Genomic DNA, 24,330 nt, shown 5'->3' on the forward strand with positions numbered 1-24,330 from the left:
ACTTTTTATTAAATTATTTAAAACATTTTTTTATAACTTTTTATTAAATAATTAAAAACATTTTTATAACTTTTTATTAAATAATTAAAAACATTTTCTATAACTTTTTATTAAATAATTAAAAACATTTTTTATAACATTTTATTAAATAATTAAAAACATTTTTTTATAACTTTTTATTAAATAATTAAAAACATTTTTTATAACTTTTTATTAAATAATTAAAAACATTTTTTTATAACTTTTTATTAAATAATTAAAAACATTTTTTATAACATTTTATTAAATAATTGAAAACATTTTTATAACTTTTTATTAAATAATTAAAAACATTTTTTATAACATTTTATTAAATAATTAAAAACATTTTTTATAACATTTTATTAAATAATTAAAAACATTTTTATAACTTTTTATTAAATAATTAAAAACATTTTTATAACTTTTTATTAAATAATTAAAACATGTTTATAACATTTTATTAAATAATTAAAAACAGTTTTTATAACATTTTATTTAATAATTAAAAACATTTTTTATAACATTTTATTAAATAATTAAAAACATTTTTTATAACATTTTATTAAATAATTAAAAACATTTTTTATAACTTTTTATTAAATAATTAAAAACATTTTTTATAACATTTTATTAAATAATTGAAAACATTTTTATAACCTTTTATTAAATAATTAAAAACATTTTTTATAACATTTTATTAAATAATTAAAAACATTTTTTATAACATTTTATTAAATAATTAAAAACATTTTTTATAACTTTTTATTAAATAATTAAAAACATTTTTTATAACATTTTATTAAATAATTAAAAACATTTTTTATAACATTTTATTAAATAATTAAAAACATTTTTTATAACATTTTATTAAATAATTAAAAACATTTTTTATAACTTTTTATTAAATAATTAAAAACATTTTTTATAACATTTTATTAAATAATTAAAAACATTTTTTATAACATTTTATTAAATAATTAAAAACATTTTTTATAACTTTTTATTAAATAATTAAAAACATTTTTTATAACTTTTCATTGAATAATTAAAAACATTTTCTATAACTTTTTATTAAATAATTAAAAACATTTTTTATAACTTTTTATTAAATGAATAAAAACATTTTTATAACTTTTTATTTAATAATTAAAAACATTTTTTATAACATTTTATTAAATAATTAAAAACATTTTTTATAACATTTTATTAAATAATTAAAAACATTTTTTATAACATTTTATTAAATAATTAAAAACATTTTTTATAACATTTTATTAAATAATTAAAAACATTTTTTATAACATTTTATTAAATAATTAAAAACATTTTTTATAACATTTTATTAAATAATTAAAAACATTTTTTATAACATTTTATTAAATAATTAAAAACATTTTTTATAACTTTTTATTAAATAATTAAAAACATTTTTTATAACATTTTATTAAATAATTAAAAACATTTTTCATAACATTTTATTAAATAATTAAAAACATTTTTTATAACTTTTTATTAAATAATTAAAAACATTTTTTTATAACTTTTTATTGAATAATTAAAAACATTTTCTATAACTTTTTATTAAATAATTAAAAACATTTTTTATAACTTTTTATTAAATAAATAAAAACATTGTTTTATAACTTTTTATTAAATAATTAAAAACATTTTTATAACTTTTTATTAAATAATTAAAAACATTTTTTATAACATTTTATTAAATAATTAAAAACATTTTTTATAACATTTTATTAAATAATTAAAAACATTTTTTATAACTTTTTATTAAATAATTAAAAACATTTTTATAACTTTTTATTTAATAATTAAAAACATTTTTTATAACATTTTATTAAATAATTAAAAACATTTTTTATAACATTTTATTAAATAATTAAAAACATTTTTTATAACATTTTATTAAATAATTAAAAACATTTTTATAACTTTTTATTAAATAATTAAAAACATTTTTTTATAACTTTTTATTGAATAATTAAAAACATTTTCTATAACTTTTTATTAAATAATTAAAAACATTTTTTATAACTTTTTATTAAATAAATAAAAACATTTTTATAACTTTTTATTTAATAATTAAAAACATGTTTTATAACATTTTATTAAATAATTAAAAACATTTTTTATAACATTTTATTAAATAATTAAAAACATTTTTTATAACATTTTATTAAATAATTAAAAACATTTTTTAAAACTTTTTTTAAATAATTAAAAACATTTTTTATAACATTTTATTAAATAATTAAAAACATTTTTTATAACATTTTATTAAATAATTAAAAACATTTTTATAACTTTTTATTAAATAATTAAAAACATTTTTTATAACATTTTATTTAATAATTAAAAACATTTTTTATAACATTTTATTAAATAATTAAAAACATTTTTTATAACTTTTTATTAAATAATTAAAAACATTTTTTATAACTTTTTATTTAATAATTAAAAACATTTTTTATAACATTTTATTAAATAATTAATACCATTTTTTATAACATTTTATTAAATAATTAAAAACATTTTTATAACTTTTTATTAAATAATTTAAAACATTTTTTTATAACTTTTTAGTAAATAATTAAAAACATTTTTTTATAACTTTTTATTGAATAATTAAAAACATTTTTTATAACATTTTATTAAATAATTAAAAACATTTTTTATAACTTTTATATTAAATAATTAAAAACATTTTTATAACATTTTATTAAATAATTAAAAACATTTTTTATAACTTTTTATTATATAATTAAAAACATTTTTTATAACATTTTATTAAATAATTGAAAACATTTTTATAACTTTTTATTAAATAATTAAAAACATTTTTTATATCATTTTATTAAATAATTAAAAACATTTTTTATAACATTTTATTAAATAATTAAAAACATTTTTATAACTTTTTATTAAATAATTAAAAACATTTTTATAACTTTTTATTAAATAATTAAAACATGTTTATAACATTTTATTAAATAATTAAAAACAGTTTTTATAACATTTTATTTAATAATTAAAAACATTTTTTATAACATTTTATTAAATAATTAAAAACATTTTTTATAACATTTTATTAAATAATTAAAAACATTTTTTATAACTTTTTATTAAATAATTAAAAACATTTTTTATAACATTTTATTAAATAATTGAAAACATTTTTATAACTTTTTATTAAATAATTAAAAACATTTTTTATAACATTTTATTAAATAATTAAAAACATTTTTTATAACATTTTATTAAATAATTAAAAACATTTTTTATAACTTTTTATTAAATAATTAAAAACATTTTTATAACTTTTTATTAAATAATTAAAAACATTTTTTATAAATTTTTATTAAATAATTAAAAACATTTTTTATAACATTTTATTAAATAATTAAAAACATTTTTTATAACTTTTTATTAAATAATTAAAAACATTTTTTATAACAGTTTATTAAATAATTGAAAACATTTTGTATAACATTTTATTAAATAATTAAAAACATTTTTTATAACATTTTATTAAATAATTAAAAACATTTTTTATAACATTTTATTAAATAATTAAAAACATTTTTTATAACTTTTTATTAAATAATTAAAAACATTTTTATAACTTTTTATTAAATAATTAAAAACATTTTTTATAACATTTTATTAAATAATTAAAAACATTTTTTATAACATTTTATTAAATAATTAAAAACATTTTTTATAACATTTTATTAAATAATTAAAAACATTTTTATAACTTTTTATTAAATAATTAAAAACATTTTTTATAACATTTTATTTAATAATTAAAAACATTTTTTATAACATTTTATTAAATAATTAAAAACATTTTTTATAACTTTTTATTAAATAATTAAAAACATTTTTTATAACTTTTTATTTAATAATTAAAAACATTTTTTATAACATTTTATTAAATAATTAATACCATTTTTTATAACATTTTATTAAATAATTAAAAACATTTTTATAACTTTTTATTAAATAATTTAAAACATTTTTTTATAACTTTTTAGTAAATAATTAAAAACATTTTTTTATAACTTTTTATTGAATAATTAAAAACATTTTCTATAACTTTTTATTAAATAATTAAAAACATTTTTTATAACATTTTATTAAATAATTAAAAACATTTTTTATAACTTTTTATTAAATAATTAAAAGCATTTTTTTATAACTTTTTATTAAATTATTTAAAACATTTTTTTATAACTTTTTATTAAATAATTAAAAACATTTTTATAACTTTTTATTAAATAATTAAAAACATTTTCTATAACTTTTTATTAAATAATTAAAAACATTTTTTATAACATTTTATTAAATAATTAAAAACATTTTTTTATAACTTTTTATTAAATAATTAAAAACATTTTTTATAACTTTTTATTAAATAATTAAAAACATTTTTTTATAACTTTTTATTAAATAATTAAAAACATTTTTTATAACATTTTATTAAATAATTGAAAACATTTTTATAACTTTTTATTAAATAATTAAAAACATTTTTTATAACATTTTATTAAATAATTAAAAACATTTTTTATAACATTTTATTAAATAATTAAAAACATTTTTATAACTTTTTATTAAATAATTAAAAACATTTTTATAACTTTTTATTAAATAATTAAAACATGTTTATAACATTTTATTAAATAATTAAAAACAGTTTTTATAACATTTTATTTAATAATTAAAAACATTTTTTATAACATTTTATTAAATAATTAAAAACATTTTTTATAACATTTTATTAAATAATTAAAAACATTTTTTATAACTTTTTATTAAATAATTAAAAACATTTTTTATAACATTTTATTAAATAATTGAAAACATTTTTATAACCTTTTATTAAATAATTAAAAACATTTTTTATAACATTTTATTAAATAATTAAAAACATTTTTTATAACATTTTATTAAATAATTAAAAACATTTTTTATAACTTTTTATTAAATAATTAAAAACATTTTTTATAACATTTTATTAAATAATTAAAAACATTTTTTATAACATTTTATTAAATAATTAAAAACATTTTTTATAACATTTTATTAAATAATTAAAAACATTTTTTATAACTTTTTATTGAATAATTAAAAACATTTTCTATAACTTTTTATTAAATAATTAAAAACATTTTTTATAACTTTTTATTAAATAAATAAAAACATTGTTTTATAACTTTTTATTAAATAATTAAAAACATTTTTATAACTTTTTATTAAATAATTAAAAACATTTTTTATAACATTTTATTAAATAATTAAAAACATTTTTTATAACATTTTATTAAATAATTAAAAACATTTTTTATAACTTTTTATTAAATAATTAAAAACATTTTTATAACTTTTTATTTAATAATTAAAAACATTTTTTATAACATTTTATTAAATAATTAAAAACATTTTTTATAACATTTTATTAAATAATTAAAAACATTTTTTATAACATTTTATTAAATAATTAAAAACATTTTTATAACTTTTTATTAAATAATTAAAAACATTTTTTTATAACTTTTTATTGAATAATTAAAAACATTTTCTATAACTTTTTATTAAATAATTAAAAACATTTTTTATAACTTTTTATTAAATAAATAAAAACATTTTTATAACTTTTTATTTAATAATTAAAAACATGTTTTATAACATTTTATTAAATAATTAAAAACATTTTTTATAACATTTTATTAAATAATTAAAAACATTTTTTATAACTTTTTATTAAATAATTAAAAACATTTTTATAACTTTTTATTTAATAATTAAAAACATTTTTTATAACTTTTTATTAAATAATTAAAAACATTTTTTATAACATTTTATTAAATAATTGAAAACATTTTTATAACTTTTTATTAAATAATTAAAAACATTTTTTATAACATTTTATTAAATAATTAAAAACATTTTTTATAACATTTTATTAGATAATTAAAAACATTTTTTATAACTTTTTATTAAATAATTAAAAACATTTTTTATAACATTTTATTAAATAATTAAAAACATTTTTTATAACATTTTATTAAATAATTAAAAACATTTTTTATAACTTTTTATTAAATAATTAAAAACATTTTTTTATAACTTTTTATTGAATAATTAAAAACATTTTCTATAACTTTTTATTAAATAATTAAAAACATTTTTTATAACTTTTTATTAAATAAATAAAAACATTGTTTTATAACTTTTTATTAAATAATTAAAAACATTTTTATAACTTTTTATTAAATAATTAAAAACATTTTTTATAACATTTTATTAAATAATTAAAAACATTTTTTATAACATTTTATTAAATAATTAAAAACATTTTTTATAACTTTTTATTAAATAATTAAAAACATTTTTATAACTTTTTATTTAATAATTAAAAACATTTTTTATAACATTTTATTAAATAATTAAAAACATTTTTTATAACATTTTATTAAATAATTAAAAACATTTTTTATAACATTTTATTAAATAATTAAAAACATTTTTATAACTTTTTATTAAATAATTAAAAACATTTTTTTATAACTTTTTATTGAATAATTAAAAACATTTTCTATAACTTTTTATTAAATAATTAAAAACATTTTTTATAACTTTTTATTAAATAAATAAAAACATTTTTATAACTTTTTATTTAATAATTAAAAACATGTTTTATAACATTTTATTAAATAATTAAAAACATTTTTTATAACATTTTATTAAATAATTAAAAACATTTTTTATAACTTTTTATTAAATAATTAAAAACATTTTTATAACTTTTTATTTAATAATTAAAAACATTTTTTATAACTTTTTATTAAATAATTAAAAACATTTTTTATAACATTTTATTAAATAATTGAAAACATTTTTATAACTTTTTATTAAATAATTAAAAACATTTTTTATAACATTTTATTAAATAATTAAAAACATTTTTTATAACATTTTATTAAATAATTAAAAACATTTTTTATAACTTTTTATTAAATAATTAAAAACATTTTTTATAACATTTTATTAAATAATTAAAAACATTTTTTATAACATTTTATTAAATAATTAAAAACATTTTATATAACATTTTATTAAATAATTAAAAACATTTTTTATAACTTTTTATTAAATAATTAAAAACATTTTTTATAACATTTTATTAAATAATTAAAAACATTTTTTATAACATTTTATTAAATAATTAAAAACATTTTTTATAACTTTTTATTAAATAATTAAAAACATTTTTTATAACTTTTTATTGAATAATAAAAACCATTTTCTATAACTTTTTATTAAATAATTAAAAACATTTTTTATAACTTTTTATTAAATAAATAAAAACATTTTTATAACTTTTTATTTAATAATTAAAAACATTTTTTATAACATTTTATTAAATAATTAAAAACATTTTTTATAACATTTTATTAAATAATTAAAAACATTTTTTATAACTTTTTATTAAATAATTAAAAACATTTTTATAACTTTTTATTTAATAATTAAAAACATTTTTTATAACTTTTTATTAAATAATTAAAAACATTTTTTATAACATTTTATTAAATAATTGAAAACATTTTTATAACTTTTTATTAAATAATTAAAAACATTTTTTATAACATTTTATTAAATAATTAAAAACATTTTTTATAACATTTTATTAAATAAATAAAAACATTTTTTATAACTTTTTATTAAATAATTAAAAACATTTTTTATAACATTTTATTAAATAATTAAAAACATTTTTTATAACATTTTATTAAATAATTAAAAACATTTTTTATAACATTTTATTAAATAATTAAAAACATTTTTTATAACTTTTTATTAAATAATTAAAAACATTTTTTATAACATTTTATTAAATAATTAAAAACATTTTTTATAACATTTTATTAAATAATTAAAAACATTTTTTATAACTTTTTATTAAATAATTAAAAACATTTTTTTATAACTTTTTATTGAATAATTAAAAACATTTTCTATAACTTTTTATTAAATAATTAAAAACATTTTTTATAACTTTTTATTAAATAAATAAACACATTGTTTTATAACTTTTTATTAAATAATTAAAAACATTTTTATAACTTTTTATTAAATAATTAAAAACATTTTTTATAACATTTTATTAAATAATTAAAAACATTTTTTATAATATTTTATTAAATAATTAAAAACATTTTTTATAACTTTTTATTAAATAATTAAAAACATTTTTATTACTTTTTATTTAATAATTAAAAACATTTTTATAACATTTTATTAAATAATTAAAAACATTTTTTATAACATTTTATTAAATAATTAAAATCATTTTCTATAACTTTTTATTAAATAATTAAAAACATTTTTATAACTGTTTATTTAATAATTAAAAACATTTTTATAACATTTTATTAAATAATTAAAAACATTTTTTATAACATTTTATTAAATAATTAAAAACATTTTTTATAACTTTTATATTAAATAATTAAAAACATTTTTATAACATTTTATTAAATAATTAAAAACATTTTTTATAACTTTTTATTATATAATTAAAAACATTTTTTATAACATTTTATTAAATAATTGAAAACATTTTTATAACTTTTTATTAAATAATTAAAAACATTTTTTATATCAGTTTATTAAATAATTAAAAACATTTTTTATAACATTTTATTAAATAATTAAAAACATTTTTATAACTTTTTATTAAATAATTAAAAACATTTTTATAACTTTTTATTAAATAATTAAAACATGTTTATAACATTTTATTAAATAATTAAAAACAGTTTTTATAACATTTTATTTAATAATTAAAAACATTTTTTATAACATTTTATTAAATAATTAAAAACATTTTTTATAACATTTTATTAAATAATTAAAAACATTTTTTATAACTTTTTATTAAATAATTAAAAACATTTTTTATAACATTTTATTAAATAATTGAAAACATTTTTATAACTTTTTATTAAATAATTAAAAACATTTTTTATAACATTTTATTAAATAATTAAAAACATTTTTTATAACATTTTATTAAATAATTAAAAACATTTTTTATAACTTTTTATTAAATAATTAAAAACATTTTTATAACTTTTTATTAAATAATTAAAAACATTTTTTATAAATTTTTATTAAATAATTAAAAACATTTTTTATAACATTTTATTAAATAATTAAAAACATTTTTTATAACTTTTTATTAAATAATTAAAAACATTTTTTATAACAGTTTATTAAATAATTGAAAACATTTTGTATAACATTTTATTAAATAATTAAAAACATTTTTTATAACATTTTATTAAATAATTAAAAACATTTTTTATAACATTTTATTAAATAATTAAAAACATTTTTTATAACTTTTTATTAAATAATTAAAAACATTTTTATAACTTTTTATTAAATAATTAAAAACATTTTTTATAACATTTTATTAAATAATTAAAAACATTTTTTATAACATTTTATTAAATAATTAAAAACATTTTTTATAACATTTTATTAAATAATTAAAAACATTTTTATAACTTTTTATTAAATAATTAAAAACATTTTTTATAACATTTTATTTAATAATTAAAAACATTTTTTATAACATTTTATTAAATAATTAAAAACATTTTTTATAACTTTTTATTAAATAATTAAAAACATTTTTATAACTTTTTATTAAATAATTAAAAACATTTTTTATAACATTTTATTAAATAATTAATACCATTTTTTATAACATTTTATTAAATAATTAAAAACATTTTTATAACTTTTTATTAAATAATTTAAAACATTTTTTTATAACTTTTTAGTAAATAATTAAAAACATTTTTTTATAACTTTTTATTGAATAATTAAAAACATTTTCTATAACTTTTTATTAAATAATTAAAAACATTTTTTATAACATTTTATTAAATAATTAAAAACATTTTTTATAACTTTTTATTAAATAATTAAAAGCATTTTTTTATAACTTTTTATTAAATTATTTAAAACATTTTTTTATAACTTTTTATTAAATAATTAAAAACATTTTTATAACTTTTTATTAAATAATTAAAAACATTTTCTATAACTTTTTATTAAATAATTAAAAACATTTTTTATAACATTTTATTAAATAATTAAAAACATTTTTTTATAACTTTTTATTAAATAATTAAAAACATTTTTTATAACTTTTTATTAAATAATTAAAAACATTTTTTTATAACTTTTTATTAAATAATTAAAAACATTTTTTATAACATTTTATTAAATAATTGAAAACATTTTTATAACTTTTTATTAAATAATTAAAAACATTTTTTATAACATTTTATTAAATAATTAAAAACATTTTTTATAACATTTTATTAAATAATTAAAAACATTTTTATAACTTTTTATTAAATAATTAAAAACATTTTTATAACTTTTTATTAAATAATTAAAAACATGTTTATAACATTTTATTAAATAATTAAAAACAGTTTTTATAACATTTTATTTAATAATTAAAAACATTTTTTATAACATTTTATTAAATAATTAAAAACATTTTTTATAACATTTTATTAAATAATTAAAAACATTTTTTATAACTTTTTATTAAATAATTAAAAACATTTTTTATAACATTTTATTAAATAATTGAAAACATTTTTATAACTTTTTATTAAATAATTAAAAACATTTTTTATAACATTTTATTAAATAATTAAAAACATTTTTTATAACATTTTATTAAATAATTAAAAACATTTTTTATAACTTTTTATTAAATAATTAAAAACATTTTTATAATTTTTTATTAAATAATTAAAAACATTTTTTATAAATTTTTATTAAATAATTAAAAACATTTTTTATAACATTTTATTAAATAATTAAAAACATTTTTTATAACTTTTTATTAAATAATTAAAAACATTTTTTATAACAGTTTATTAAATAATTGAAAACATTTTGTATAACATTTTATTAAATAATTAAAAACATTTTTTATAACATTTTATTAAATAATTAAAAACATTTTTTATAACATTTTATTAAATAATTAAAAACATTTTTTATAACTTTTTATTAAATAATTAAAAACATTTTTATAACTTTTTATTAAATAATTAAAAACATTTTTTATAACATTTTATTAAATAATTAAAAACATTTTTTATAACATTTTATTAAATAATTAAAAACATTTTTTATATCATTTTATTAAATAATTAAAAACATTTTTATAACTTTTTATTAAATAATTAAAAACATTTTTTATAACATTTTATTTAATAATTAAAAACATTTTTTATAACATTTTATTAAATAATTAAAAACATTTTTTATAACTTTTTATTAAATAATTAAAAACATTTTTATAACTTTTTATTAAATAATTAAAAACATTTTTTATAACATTTTATTAAATAATTAAAAACATTTTTTATAACATTTTATTAAATAATTAAAAACATTTTTATAACTTTTTATTAAATAATTTAAAACATTTTTTTATAACTTTTTAGTAAATAATTAAAAACATTTTTTTATAACTTTTTATTGAATAATTAAAAACATTTTCTATAACTTTTTATTAAATAATTAAAAACATTTTTTATAACATTTTATTAAATAATTAAAAACATTTTTTATAACTTTTTATTAAATAATTAAAAGCATTTTTTTATAACTTTTTATTAAATTATTTAAAACATTTTTTTATAACTTTTTATTAAATAATTAAAAACATTTTTATAACTTTTTATTAAATAATTAAAAACATTTTCTATAACTTTTTATTAAATAATTAAAAACATTTTTTATAACATTTTATTAAATAATTAAAAACATTTTTTTATAACTTTTTATTAAATAATTAAAAACATTTTTTATAACTTTTTATTAAATAATTAAAAACATTTTTTTATAACTTTTTATTAAATAATTAAAAACATTTTTTTATAACTTTTTATTAAATAATTAAAAACATTTTTTATAACTTTTTATTAAATAAATAAAAACATTTTTTTATAACTTTTTATTGAATAATTAAAAACATTTTCTATAACTTTTTATTAAATAATTAAAAACATTATTTATAACTTTTTATTAAATAATTAAAAAAAATTTTATAACATTTTATTAAATAATTAAAAACATTTTTTATAACATTTTATTAAATAATTAAAAACATTTTTTATAACTTTTTATTAAATAATTAAAAACATTTTTATAACTTTTTATTTAATAATTAAAAACATTTTTTATAACATTTTATTAAATAATTAAAAACATTTTTTATAACATTTTATTAAATAATTAAAAACATTTTTTATAACATTTTATTAAATAATTAAAAACATTTTTATAACTTTTTATTAAATAATTAAAAACATTTTTTTATAACTTTTTATTGAATAATTAAAAACATTTTCTATAACTTTTTATTAAATAATTAAAAACATTTTTTATAACTTTTTATTAAATAAATAAAAACATTTTTATAACTTTTTATTTAATAATTAAAAACATGTTTTATAACATTTTATTAAATAATTAAAAACATTTTTTATAACATTTTATTAAATAATTAAAAACATTTTTTATAACTTTTTATTAAATAATAAAAAACATTTTTATAACTTTTTATTTAATAATTAAAAACATTTTTTATAACTTTTTATTAAATAATTAAAAACATTTTTTATAACATTTTATTAAATAATTGAAAACATTTTTATAACTTTTTATTAAATAATTAAAAACATTTTTTATAACATTTTATTAAATAATTAAAAACATTTTTTATAACATTTTATTAAATAATTAAAAACATTTTTTATAACTTTTTATTAAATAATTAAAAACATTTTTTATAACATTTTATTAAATAATTAAAAACATTTTTTATAACATTTTATTAAATAATTAAAAACATTTTATATAACATTTTATTAAATAATTAAAAACATTTTTTATAACTTTTTATTAAATAATTAAAAACATTTTTTATAACATTTTATTAAATAATTAAAAACATTTTTTATAACATTTTATTAAATAATTAAAAACATTTTTTATAACTTTTTATTAAATAATTAAAAACATTTTTTATAACTTTTTATTGAATAATAAAAACCATTTTCTATAACTTTTTATTAAATAATTAAAAACATTTTTTATAACTTTTTATTAAATAAATAAAAACATTTTTATAACTTTTTATTTAATAATTAAAAACATTTTTTATAACATTTTATTAAATAATTAAAAACATTTTTTATAACATTTTATTAAATAATTAAAAACATTTTTTATAACTTTTTATTAAATAATTAAAAACATTTTTATAACTTTTTATTTAATAATTAAAAACATTTTTTATAACTTTTTATTAAATAATTAAAAACATTTTTTATAACATTTTATTAAATAATTGAAAACATTTTTATAACTTTTTATTAAATAATTAAAAACATTTTTTATAACATTTTATTAAATAATTAAAAACATTTTTTATAACATTTTATTAAATAATTAAAAACATTTTTTATAACTTTTTATTAAATAATTAAAAACATTTTTTATAACATTTTATTAAATAATTAAAAACATTTTTTATAACATTTTATTAAATAATTAAAAACATTTTTTATAACATTTTATTAAATAATTAAAAACATTTTTTATAACTTTTTATTAAATAATTAAAAACATTTTTTATAACATTTTATTAAATAATTAAAAACATTTTTTATAACATTTTATTAAATAATTAAAAACATTTTTTATAACTTTTTATTAAATAATTAAAAACATTTTTTTATAACTTTTTATTGAATAATTAAAAACATTTTCTATAACTTTTTATTAAATAATTAAAAACATTTTTTATAACTTTTTATTAAATAAATAAACACATTGTTTTATAACTTTTTATTAAATAATTAAAAACATTTTTATAACTTTTTATTAAATAATTAAAAACATTTTTTATAACATTTTATTAAATAATTAAAAACATTTTTTATAACATTTTATTAAATAATTAAAAACATTTTTTATAACTTTTTATTAAATAATTAAAAACATTTTTATTACTTTTTATTTAATAATTAAAAACATTTTTATAACATTTTATTAAATAATTAAAAACATTTTTTATAACATTTTATTAAATAATTAAAATCATTTTCTATAACTTTTTATTAAATAATTAAAAACATTTTTATAACTGTTTATTTAATAATTAAAAACATTTTTATAACATTTTATTAAATAATTAAAAACATTTTTTATAACATTTTATTAAATAATTAAAAACATTTTTTATAACTTTTATATTAAATAATTAAAAACATTTTTATAACATTTTATTAAATAATTAAAAACATTTTTTATAACTTTTTATTATATAATTAAAAACATTTTTTATAACATTTTATTAAATAATTGAAAACATTTTTATAACTTTTTATTAAATAATTAAAAACATTTTTTATATCATTTTATTAAATAATTAAAAACATTTTTTATAACATTTTATTAAATAATTAAAAACATTTTTATAACTTTTTATTAAATAATTAAAAACATTTTTATAACTTTTTATTAAATAATTAAAACATGTTTATAACATTTTATTAAATAATTAAAAACAGTTTTTATAACATTTTATTTAATAATTAAAAACATTTTTTATAACATTTTATTAAATAATTAAAAACATTTTTTATAACATTTTATTAAATAATTAAAAACATTTTTTATAACTTTTTATTAAATAATTAAAAACATTTTTTATAACATTTTATTAAATAATTGAAAACATTTTTATAACTTTTTATTAAATAATTAAAAACATTTTTTATAACATTTTATTAAATAATTAAAAACATTTTTTATAACATTTTATTAAATAATTAAAAACATTTTTTATAACTTTTTATTAAATAATTAAAAACATTTTTATAACTTTTTATTAAATAATTAAAAACATTTTTTATAAATTTTTATTAAATAATTAAAAACATTTTTTATAACATTTTATTAAATAATTAAAAACATTTTTTATAACTTTTTATTAAATAATTAAAAACATTTTTTATAACAGTTTATTAAATAATTGAAAACATTTTGTATAACATTTTATTAAATAATTAAAAACATTTTTTATAACATTTTATTAAATAATTAAAAACATTTTTTATAACATTTTATTAAATAATTAAAAACATTTTTTATAACTTTTTATTAAATAATTAAAAACATTTTTATAACTTTTTATTAAATAATTAAAAACATTTTTTATAACATTTTATTAAATAATTAAAAACATTTTTTATAACATTTTATTAAATAATTAAAAACATTTTTTATAACATTTTATTAAATAATTAAAAACATTTTTATAACTTTTTATTAAATAATTAAAAACATTTTTTATAACATTTTATTTAATAATTAAAAACATTTTTTATAACATTTTATTAAATAATTAAAAACATTTTTTATAACTTTTTATTAAATAATTAAAAACATTTTTATAACTTTTTATTAAATAATTAAAAACATTTTTTATAACATTTTATTAAATAATTAATACCATTTTTTATAACATTTTATTAAATAATTAAAAACATTTTTATAACTTTTTATTAAATAATTTAAAACATTTTTTTATAACTTTTTAGTAAATAATTAAAAACATTTTTTTATAACTTTTTATTGAATAATTAAAAACATTTTCTATAACTTTTTATTAAATAATTAAAAACATTTTTTATAACATTTTATTAAATAATTAAAAACATTTTTTATAACTTTTTATTAAATAATTAAAAGCATTTTTTTATAACTTTTTATTAAATTATTTAAAACATTTTTTTATAACTTTTTATTAAATAATTAAAAACATTTTTATAACTTTTTATTAAATAATTAAAAACATTTTCTATAACTTTTTATTAAATAATTAAAAACATTTTTTATAACATTTTATTAAATAATTAAAAACATTTTTTTATAACTTTTTATTAAATAATTAAAAACATTTTTTATAACTTTTTATTAAATAATTAAAAACATTTTTTTATAACTTTTTATTAAATAATTAAAAACATTTTTTATAACATTTTATTAAATAATTGAAAACATTTTTATAACTTTTTATTAAATAATTAAAAACATTTTTTATAACATTTTATTAAATAATTAAAAACATTTTTTATAACATTTTATTAAATAATTAAAAACATTTTTATAACTTTTTATTAAATAATTAAAAACATTTTTATAACTTTTTATTAAATAATTAAAAACATGTTTATAACATTTTATTAAATAATTAAAAACAGTTTTTATAACATTTTATTTAATAATTAAAAACATTTTTTATAACATTTTATTAAATAATTAAAAACATTTTTTATAACATTTTATTAAATAATTAAAAACATTTTTTATAACTTTTTATTAAATAATTAAAAACATTTTTTATAACATTTTATTAAATAATTGAAAACATTTTTATAACTTTTTATTAAATAATTAAAAACATTTTTTATAACATTTTATTAAATAATTAAAAACATTTTTTATAACATTTTATTAAATAATTAAAAACATTTTTTATAACTTTTTATTAAATAATTAAAAACATTTTTATAACTTTTTATTAAATAATTAAAAACATTTTTTATAAATTTTTATTAAATAATTAAAAACATTTTTTATAACATTTTATTAAATAATTAAAAACATTTTTTATAACTTTTTATTAAATAATTAAAAACATTTTTTATAACAGTTTATTAAATAATTGAAAACATTTTGTATAACATTTTATTAAATAATTAAAAACATTTTTTATAACATTTTATTAAATAATTAAAAACATTTTTTATAACATTTTATTAAATAATTAAAAACATTTTTTATAACTTTTTATTAAATAATTAAAAACATTTTTATAACTTTTTATTAAATAATTAAAAACATTTTTTATAACATTTTATTAAATAATTAAAAACATTTTTTATAACATTTTATTAAATAATTAAAAACATTTTTTATATCATTTTATTAAATAATTAAAAACATTTTTATAACTTTTTATTAAATAATTAAAAACATTTTTTATAACATTTTATTTAATAATTAAAAACATTTTTTATAACATTTTATTAAATAATTAAAAACATTTTTTATAACTTTTTATTAAATAATTAAAAACATTTTTATAACTTTTTATTAAATAATTAAAAACATTTTTTATAACATTTTATTAAATAATTAAAAACATTTTTTATAACATTTTATTAAATAATTAAAAACATTTTTATAACTTTTTATTAAATAATTTAAAACATTTTTTTATAACTTTTTAGTAAATAATTAAAAACATTTTTTTATAACTTTTTATTGAATAATTAAAAACATTTTCTATAACTTTTTATTAAATAATTAAAAACATTTTTTATAACATTTTATTAAATAATTAAAAACATTTTTTATAACTTTTTATTAAATAATTAAAAGCATTTTTTTATAACTTTTTATTAAATTATTTAAAACATTTTTTTATAACTTTTTATTAAATAATTAAAAACATTTTTATAACTTTTTATTAAATAATTAAAAACATTTTCTATAACTTTTTATTAAATAATTAAAAACATTTTTTATAACATTTTATTAAATAATTAAAAACATTTTTTTATAACTTTTTATTAAATAATTAAAAACATTTTTTATAACTTTTTATTAAATAATTAAAAACATTTTTTTATAACTTTTTATTAAATAATTAAAAACATTTTTTTATAACTTTTTATTAAATAATTAAAAACATTTTTTATAACTTTTTATTAAATAAATAAAAACATTTTTTTATAACTTTTTATTGAATAATTAAAAACATTTTCTATAACTTTTTATTAAATAATTAAAAACATTTTTTATAACTTTTTATTAAATAATTAAAAAAAATTTTATAACATTTTATTAAATAATTAAAAACATTTTTTATAACATTTTATTAAATAATTAAAAACATTTTTTATAACTTTTTTATCAAATGATTAAATACATTTTTATAACAATTTAATAAATAATAAAAAAAAATTATAACATTTTATTTAATAATTAAAAACATTTTTTATAACATTTTACTAAATAATTAAAAACATTTTTTATAACTTTTTATTAAATAATTAAAAACATTTTTTATAACTTTTTATTAAATAATTAAAAAAAATTTTATAACATTTTATTAAATAATTAAAAACATTTTTTATAACATTTTATTAAATAATTAAAAACATTTTTTATAACATTTTATTAAATAAATAAAAACATTTTTTTATAACTTTTTATTGAATAATTAAAAACATTTTCTATAACTTTTTATTAAATAATTAAAAACATTTTTTATAAGTTTTTATTAAATAAATAAAAACATTTTTTATAACTTTTTATTAAATAATTAAAAACATTTTTTATAACTTTTTATTAAATAATTAAAAACATTTTTATAACTTTTTATTAAATAAATAAAAACATTTTTTCATTTAAGAATTTCGTTGTTCAATTAACTTCTTATTATTAACTTTATGTTTCTGTTTTTTCTCTTTGTTTTGTTCGTATAAGCACGAGGGGTACATGTCCAAAGCTGTTGACAGCTTTCTTTTACAAAGGAGTCACCATTTATCAAGGCCGGGAGGCCACCCGAGGATAAGGGTAATTGAGTGTACAGTAGTCAATGGGACACTATTGTAGTAATTATTAGTAATGGAATTTTGGTAAGTTAGATTACTTAAGGGGATGGCTCATCAAGAACTTGTTTACGTTAAACTTAAAGACGGCCACATTGTAGTCAAACGAAAGAAAGGCGAATGGAAGAGAGTTCGATGGGTGTGCAGTTCTAAGAAAGAAACTTTGTTCATGGATTCTACGTTTAGGTTTAAGGTACAGATAAAGTCTGAATCCACGTGAACTGCAATGGTTAGCACGAATTTTGAATAGAAAAACTTGGTCACATCTTTAAAAAACAAGTTTGATTAAACAATTAAGAAAACCAAAAGTTGTTATATAAGTTTGTGTTAAACGATTAATATTATGTTTTTGTTTTCTGAGATTTTAATTATTATAACAGCTTTTTCATACAAGAAAACTTTTGCATTTTTTTTTTTGCATTTTGTTTGATAGTTCCATCACTAACGGGTGTTGTGAAGTCTGAACTGATTTGTATTTGCGTGGTTAGTGTGAATTTTGAATAGAGAAATTTGAACATATATTTGAAACCATCATTACATAATTTTCGTTTGAAACTTTAGAAAACCAAATAATTTATATATAATTAAATGATGCAAATTAACATATACTATATATATAACGCCTAATCCTCGCAGAATCTGAGCACGAAAAACAAAACAGAATTAAATTAAACGAAATTTCATTGAATCCTTTTGAATATGCAAAACAAATAACATATATAAACATGTCTATTAGTTGAATGATTTGGGCTACTTTTCTTATGTTGTTTTCTTATGTTCGCAGCGTTTTTACCGATACAACTTGTGAGCTTTTTTAGGTGCACATAATCAAATGAGGCAAAGTTTATTTCTTATAGTGGTCCATTTTATAATTAACAATGGGTAGATTGTCTTCATTCAGACAACCATTACTGGGAAGAATCATAAAATTGTGCTATTTTTATTTATTATCCGCTGAATTAGAGCCTCGTCTCTTAAAGACTGACACTTACACTTAACAAATGTTGTAACCATTACACATGTTCAGCCATTACAATTTCGATAATTAGAGTAGAAGAAGAAATAGTGATAATTACATAGGAAAGCAGTTATATATAATGAATCAGAAAGATTAACACCCCTTCCTTGTACAGTTCCAAATCACCCTTGGGCAATGTGTAGCACCTGTTAAACTCCACCTGATATTTTACAAAGTTACCCTACAGGTGGGTTGCTCAGCCGAGGTGAAGGGAATACATCTAGAAAAAAGGGTCTCTGTGGAAAACAAAGAAACAAATTAACAAACAAACAAAAAAAAACGGGATAAAAAGAGACCATTGATCCTGTATGACAAACTATTTTGTGATGGTGTCACAAACAAAATACCTACTTCCAAGTTGTCATGAAATATTATGGAAGTAGTGAGTCTTAGAAAACTGTCATGAAAATGTTCATGTAAGTTTGCAATCTGAACTAATCAGAGATAGCGAAGCAAAAGTGTACAATAAATGTAATGTGACGTTTAGATTAGTAATTCTATATATGTATAATATATATGATTCGCAAAATTCGAAAAGAATTATCCATGTAGATATACATGGCCTAACGTCTGAAAATAATGTTTAAAACCTGATCTTTATTTATATGCGTTTACGTAATTAACACTCTTTTCTTGTAAAATCCATTACGCACATTAAGCGTTATATAATCAATCGTATATATTACGATAAGTGTTTTCAATTCAGGAGCTGCTAAAAACAGCCTATCCTGCCTTGAGAGAGTACAAAATAGACTTTGTGGCTTAGTGTGGGATGCCCTTTTCTCTACCCTGCAACCTCTCAATATATATATATCAGGCAGGCAGGCTCCTTCAGTCTTGGACAGACTATGGATACCCACGAAGGGTTGCTTGCGCGTGAAATTTTTGTGTCAGGAGGTGCGCAATCTCCAATCACACCTCTCCTGAGATGATATTGGCAAGTGGAGTACAGGACGACTGGAAACAAATGCCGAGATAAGTGGAGAGCACACACAGCGCCTAGAATTCCGAAATGGTAACCCATCTGATTCTAACCAATCTCAACGTTGCTTAACTTCGGTGACCTGACGAGAACTGGTGTGTCAATGCGCTTATGCCGTATATATATATATATATATATATATATATATATATATATATAAATATATATATATATATATATATATATATATATATATATATATATATATATATGATTAATTCATTTAATCACATAAATTAACATACGAAGATATAATTGTATACGTAAATTTTAAGTATTTACTTCAACAGTGCTCAATACATAGGTAGAGCTAGGTAGTAAGTTATGGAAATATATGGCAATTAAGCTACACAGAATATTACGCGTTTCATTCTCGTGAGAATTCGTCAGGCTTACTATATATACACATACATATATATATATATGTATATCAGAAATTTTTATTCATACAACTAGTTTAGCCACATATGCTTATACATGTTTCAGTTGTGATATGTATGCATATATGTAGCCAGATATATTTGTATAAATATTCATTTATGCTAACATACACGGCAAAAATGTGGTGCAGTTATATAGAATCATTTATAAGACCTTTCACTTTTAGTCATTCTTTTCCGTCACATTTTGTTTGAACAATTTAATGCAATGTCTACAAACCTTTGTCCGAGTCCCCACTTATGGAGGTCGTCGTAGACGGCAAAAGGCAGATTGAGGACGCACATTAGCACCTGAACGGCGGTCAGGCTGGTGATGTACAGCGTCACCACGAGTTTGCGGGCATCCTTTGAGGAGACGAGGGCTATCAATAGTACCATGTTGGCCATGAAACCCCAGAATGCCAGTAGACCCTGGTAGATAACCATACCATAACGTGTTTTACCGTCTTCCATCTCAACAGGGATGAGTTCCCCGGATGAAGTGTTGTAATACAGAGTGTAGACATATTTGTAGTCGCTCGGGTCTTCGTAAGCAGTCATCTGGAAATAGAAAGTTTATAGAATAAATAAAATAAAACAGTTTGAACAAGAAGTACTGAGAATTGGGTAAAACCGCAGTTTAGTGGCCTAAAGATAATGCAACGAAAAGTTGTGTATTAGCTATAAATATGGCTTTATCTCGTTTTGTTAAATATTAGTAAATAAGGAATAATTTCTTATTAAAATGTATTTAGTATTACGCTTGCAATATTGAGAATGTGTTTGAAATGCATACATATTATGAAATAATCGCTGGAATAAAACCAATGGTATCTTCATACAAAAAGAAGTTAACGATTATTTCGGTGTATGCGCACATTTAAAGTGTGTTCTTGCTAAGATTTTAACTCGAAAAGATACCTTATTTACTGACTTTTAACAAAAACAAGAAGATAAAGCAATATTTATTGCCTGTACATAATTTTTCATCGCATCATTACAAGCCACCAAACTGCAGCTTTACCGAGAATTGTTTTATTTATGCATGGATTATATGAAGTCAAATCAGAAATGCTACGTTGAAATACATGAACTTTTGAAAGATAAAAATCATTAAAGTTGGTCCGCTGAGATTTTAGAAAAAAAAACAAAAAAAAAAAAAAAAAAAAAACAACAAAAAAAAACAACAAAAAAAACAACAAAAAAAAAAACAAATAAAAACCAAAAAAAAAAAAACAAGGCGATTGTGCAGTTAACAAGAAGACTTCAATCAATGTCATATGTTAAGAAAGTGAAAGGTAAAGTTTACAGGTCGCAAATTATAAACAAAATGGCCGGCAGAGATAGCGTTTTAAGTAAACGGATTGAAAGTGAAACGAAATACGAACCCTTTGCATTAATCAATAAACTGAATGGAATTGAAATAAATATCAAACTCCATTTCAAACCAAAACTAAAGAAATGGGGGGCGTCGCAAAGAAGAGAATTAACATCAGAAAATTCTTGTCAGCTGAAATGAGAGTTGAGTTCCAGGTGTAGTTAGACTCGAAGGTATCAGCTGCCCAACGGACCCCCCCCCCCGAAACACTCTGGAACCATCTGAAAAAACTGCTATCATACAGATATCTGAGGAAGTCTTATGGGATTTGACCAAAAAGAACAGGGACTGGTTCGATGAAACCATCGGGAGATCCAGAAACTACTGAAAAAGAAGAGATCAGCTCACCAGGATAATTAACCCACCCCACTTGTCCCATGAAGAAAGCAGCCTTTCACATCGTATGTAGCAACCTCCAGCACAAGCTTCATAAAATCAAGAACATGCGGTCAATGAAACTCGCAGAAAAAAATTCAGCTATGTGCAGACACAGCCGACTGGCGGGTATCTATGAAGTCCTGAAGGAACTTTCTCGTGCGACTGCTGGATATATTAAGTTTAGGCTTTTGTTCCATGAGATCTCCATTTCGAATCTCGCTAGATTCAGCCACTCTGATGAGACATAAACGACAAGACACGTATCAGTGGATAATTATGTTTTAAAAACAATGCATATGTCGCTCACCATTAGCAGCTACCAAATTGGTAAAAGAGAAAATTATTCCCAACTTGCATTTAGGTAAAATGCCCTTTCGTATAAATCACTGAACTCATTAAAAAGTACCGCAAAGCAAAAACAAATAAATAACACACACACACACACACACACACACACACACACACATATATATTATATCTAATATGAACTTTAAATTATAGAAAAAAAATTGCTATATATGTTCAGTGAAAGTAAGTGAAAGTGTCAGTGTCTGTCTGTGTGTCTGTGTACATTTCCCTACGCAATAACTCTGTAAAATTTTTAGTCTACAGACTCGAAATTTGATATACAGGGTACTGAGATTTGAGTAAATCTATGTAATCCGTTTTCGGCCAGAAATTTGGCTGTTAAGGGGTCAAAGTTCAACGATTTGACCTTTGAGAACTCTATCAAACTCCTTCGACAATTTTGGGTATAAACACTTGAAATTTTGGATATAGATCCCTTGGACATGGATCTAACATAATAACTTGATTTGAGCCAAAACAATAAATGTTAATGGGGTCATAATAGATGTCAAATTAAAAAAAAAATAAACCGCGTCGGTCTCTACCAAATTACTCAGACAATTTCTGGTTTAAATATTTGAAATTTTACATAAAGGGTATTCAGAGATAAGTCAAGCTTTTTAATCGGTTTGGATCGAAAATTTGAGTTACCAATATATAAATGTATGTATGTATGTATGTATGTATGTGTGCATGTATGTTTGCCTAAAACATTCGACAGAGGCGACGGATTTTTACTAAATCAGTCTCGTTTTGAAGTTTGATCTTTCAGACGACAAATATCGAAAAATTGGCTAAAAACATTAATATCTTCACATTCAACTGGGCGCTTTTCTACAGGGGGATCGCTTTTTCGCCGATATTTTCGAAAGTCATCCTCTCCTTTCTTAATTAAAACCTAATTCACTTCCGGTTTGGCGGTGGTAGTAACAGCAAAGACGTCACGTTTTTCCCGTTCTTTTCCTCCT

General features: G+C 13.0%; 1 protein-coding gene across 1 annotated transcript in view; it reads right to left on the reverse strand.

The window, feature by feature from the left end:
* The window catches only part of LOC145270368 (D(1B) dopamine receptor-like), a 1,085,834-nt gene that overhangs the window by 28,758 nt on the left and 1,032,746 nt on the right, over nucleotides 1-24,330 (reverse strand). Inside the window, exon 4 of the mRNA XM_080126021.1 lies at nucleotides 21,500-21,819. Coding sequence (XP_079982147.1) covers nucleotides 21,500-21,819 — 320 coding nt within the window. The remainder of the gene's footprint in view (nucleotides 1-21,499; nucleotides 21,820-24,330) is intronic.

The sequence above is a fragment of the Euprymna scolopes genome, chromosome 4 (assembly GCF_053919585.1).
Source record: "Euprymna scolopes isolate OS-2025 chromosome 4, ASM5391958v1, whole genome shotgun sequence".
Taxonomy (NCBI): Eukaryota; Metazoa; Mollusca; class Cephalopoda; order Sepiida; family Sepiolidae; genus Euprymna; species Euprymna scolopes.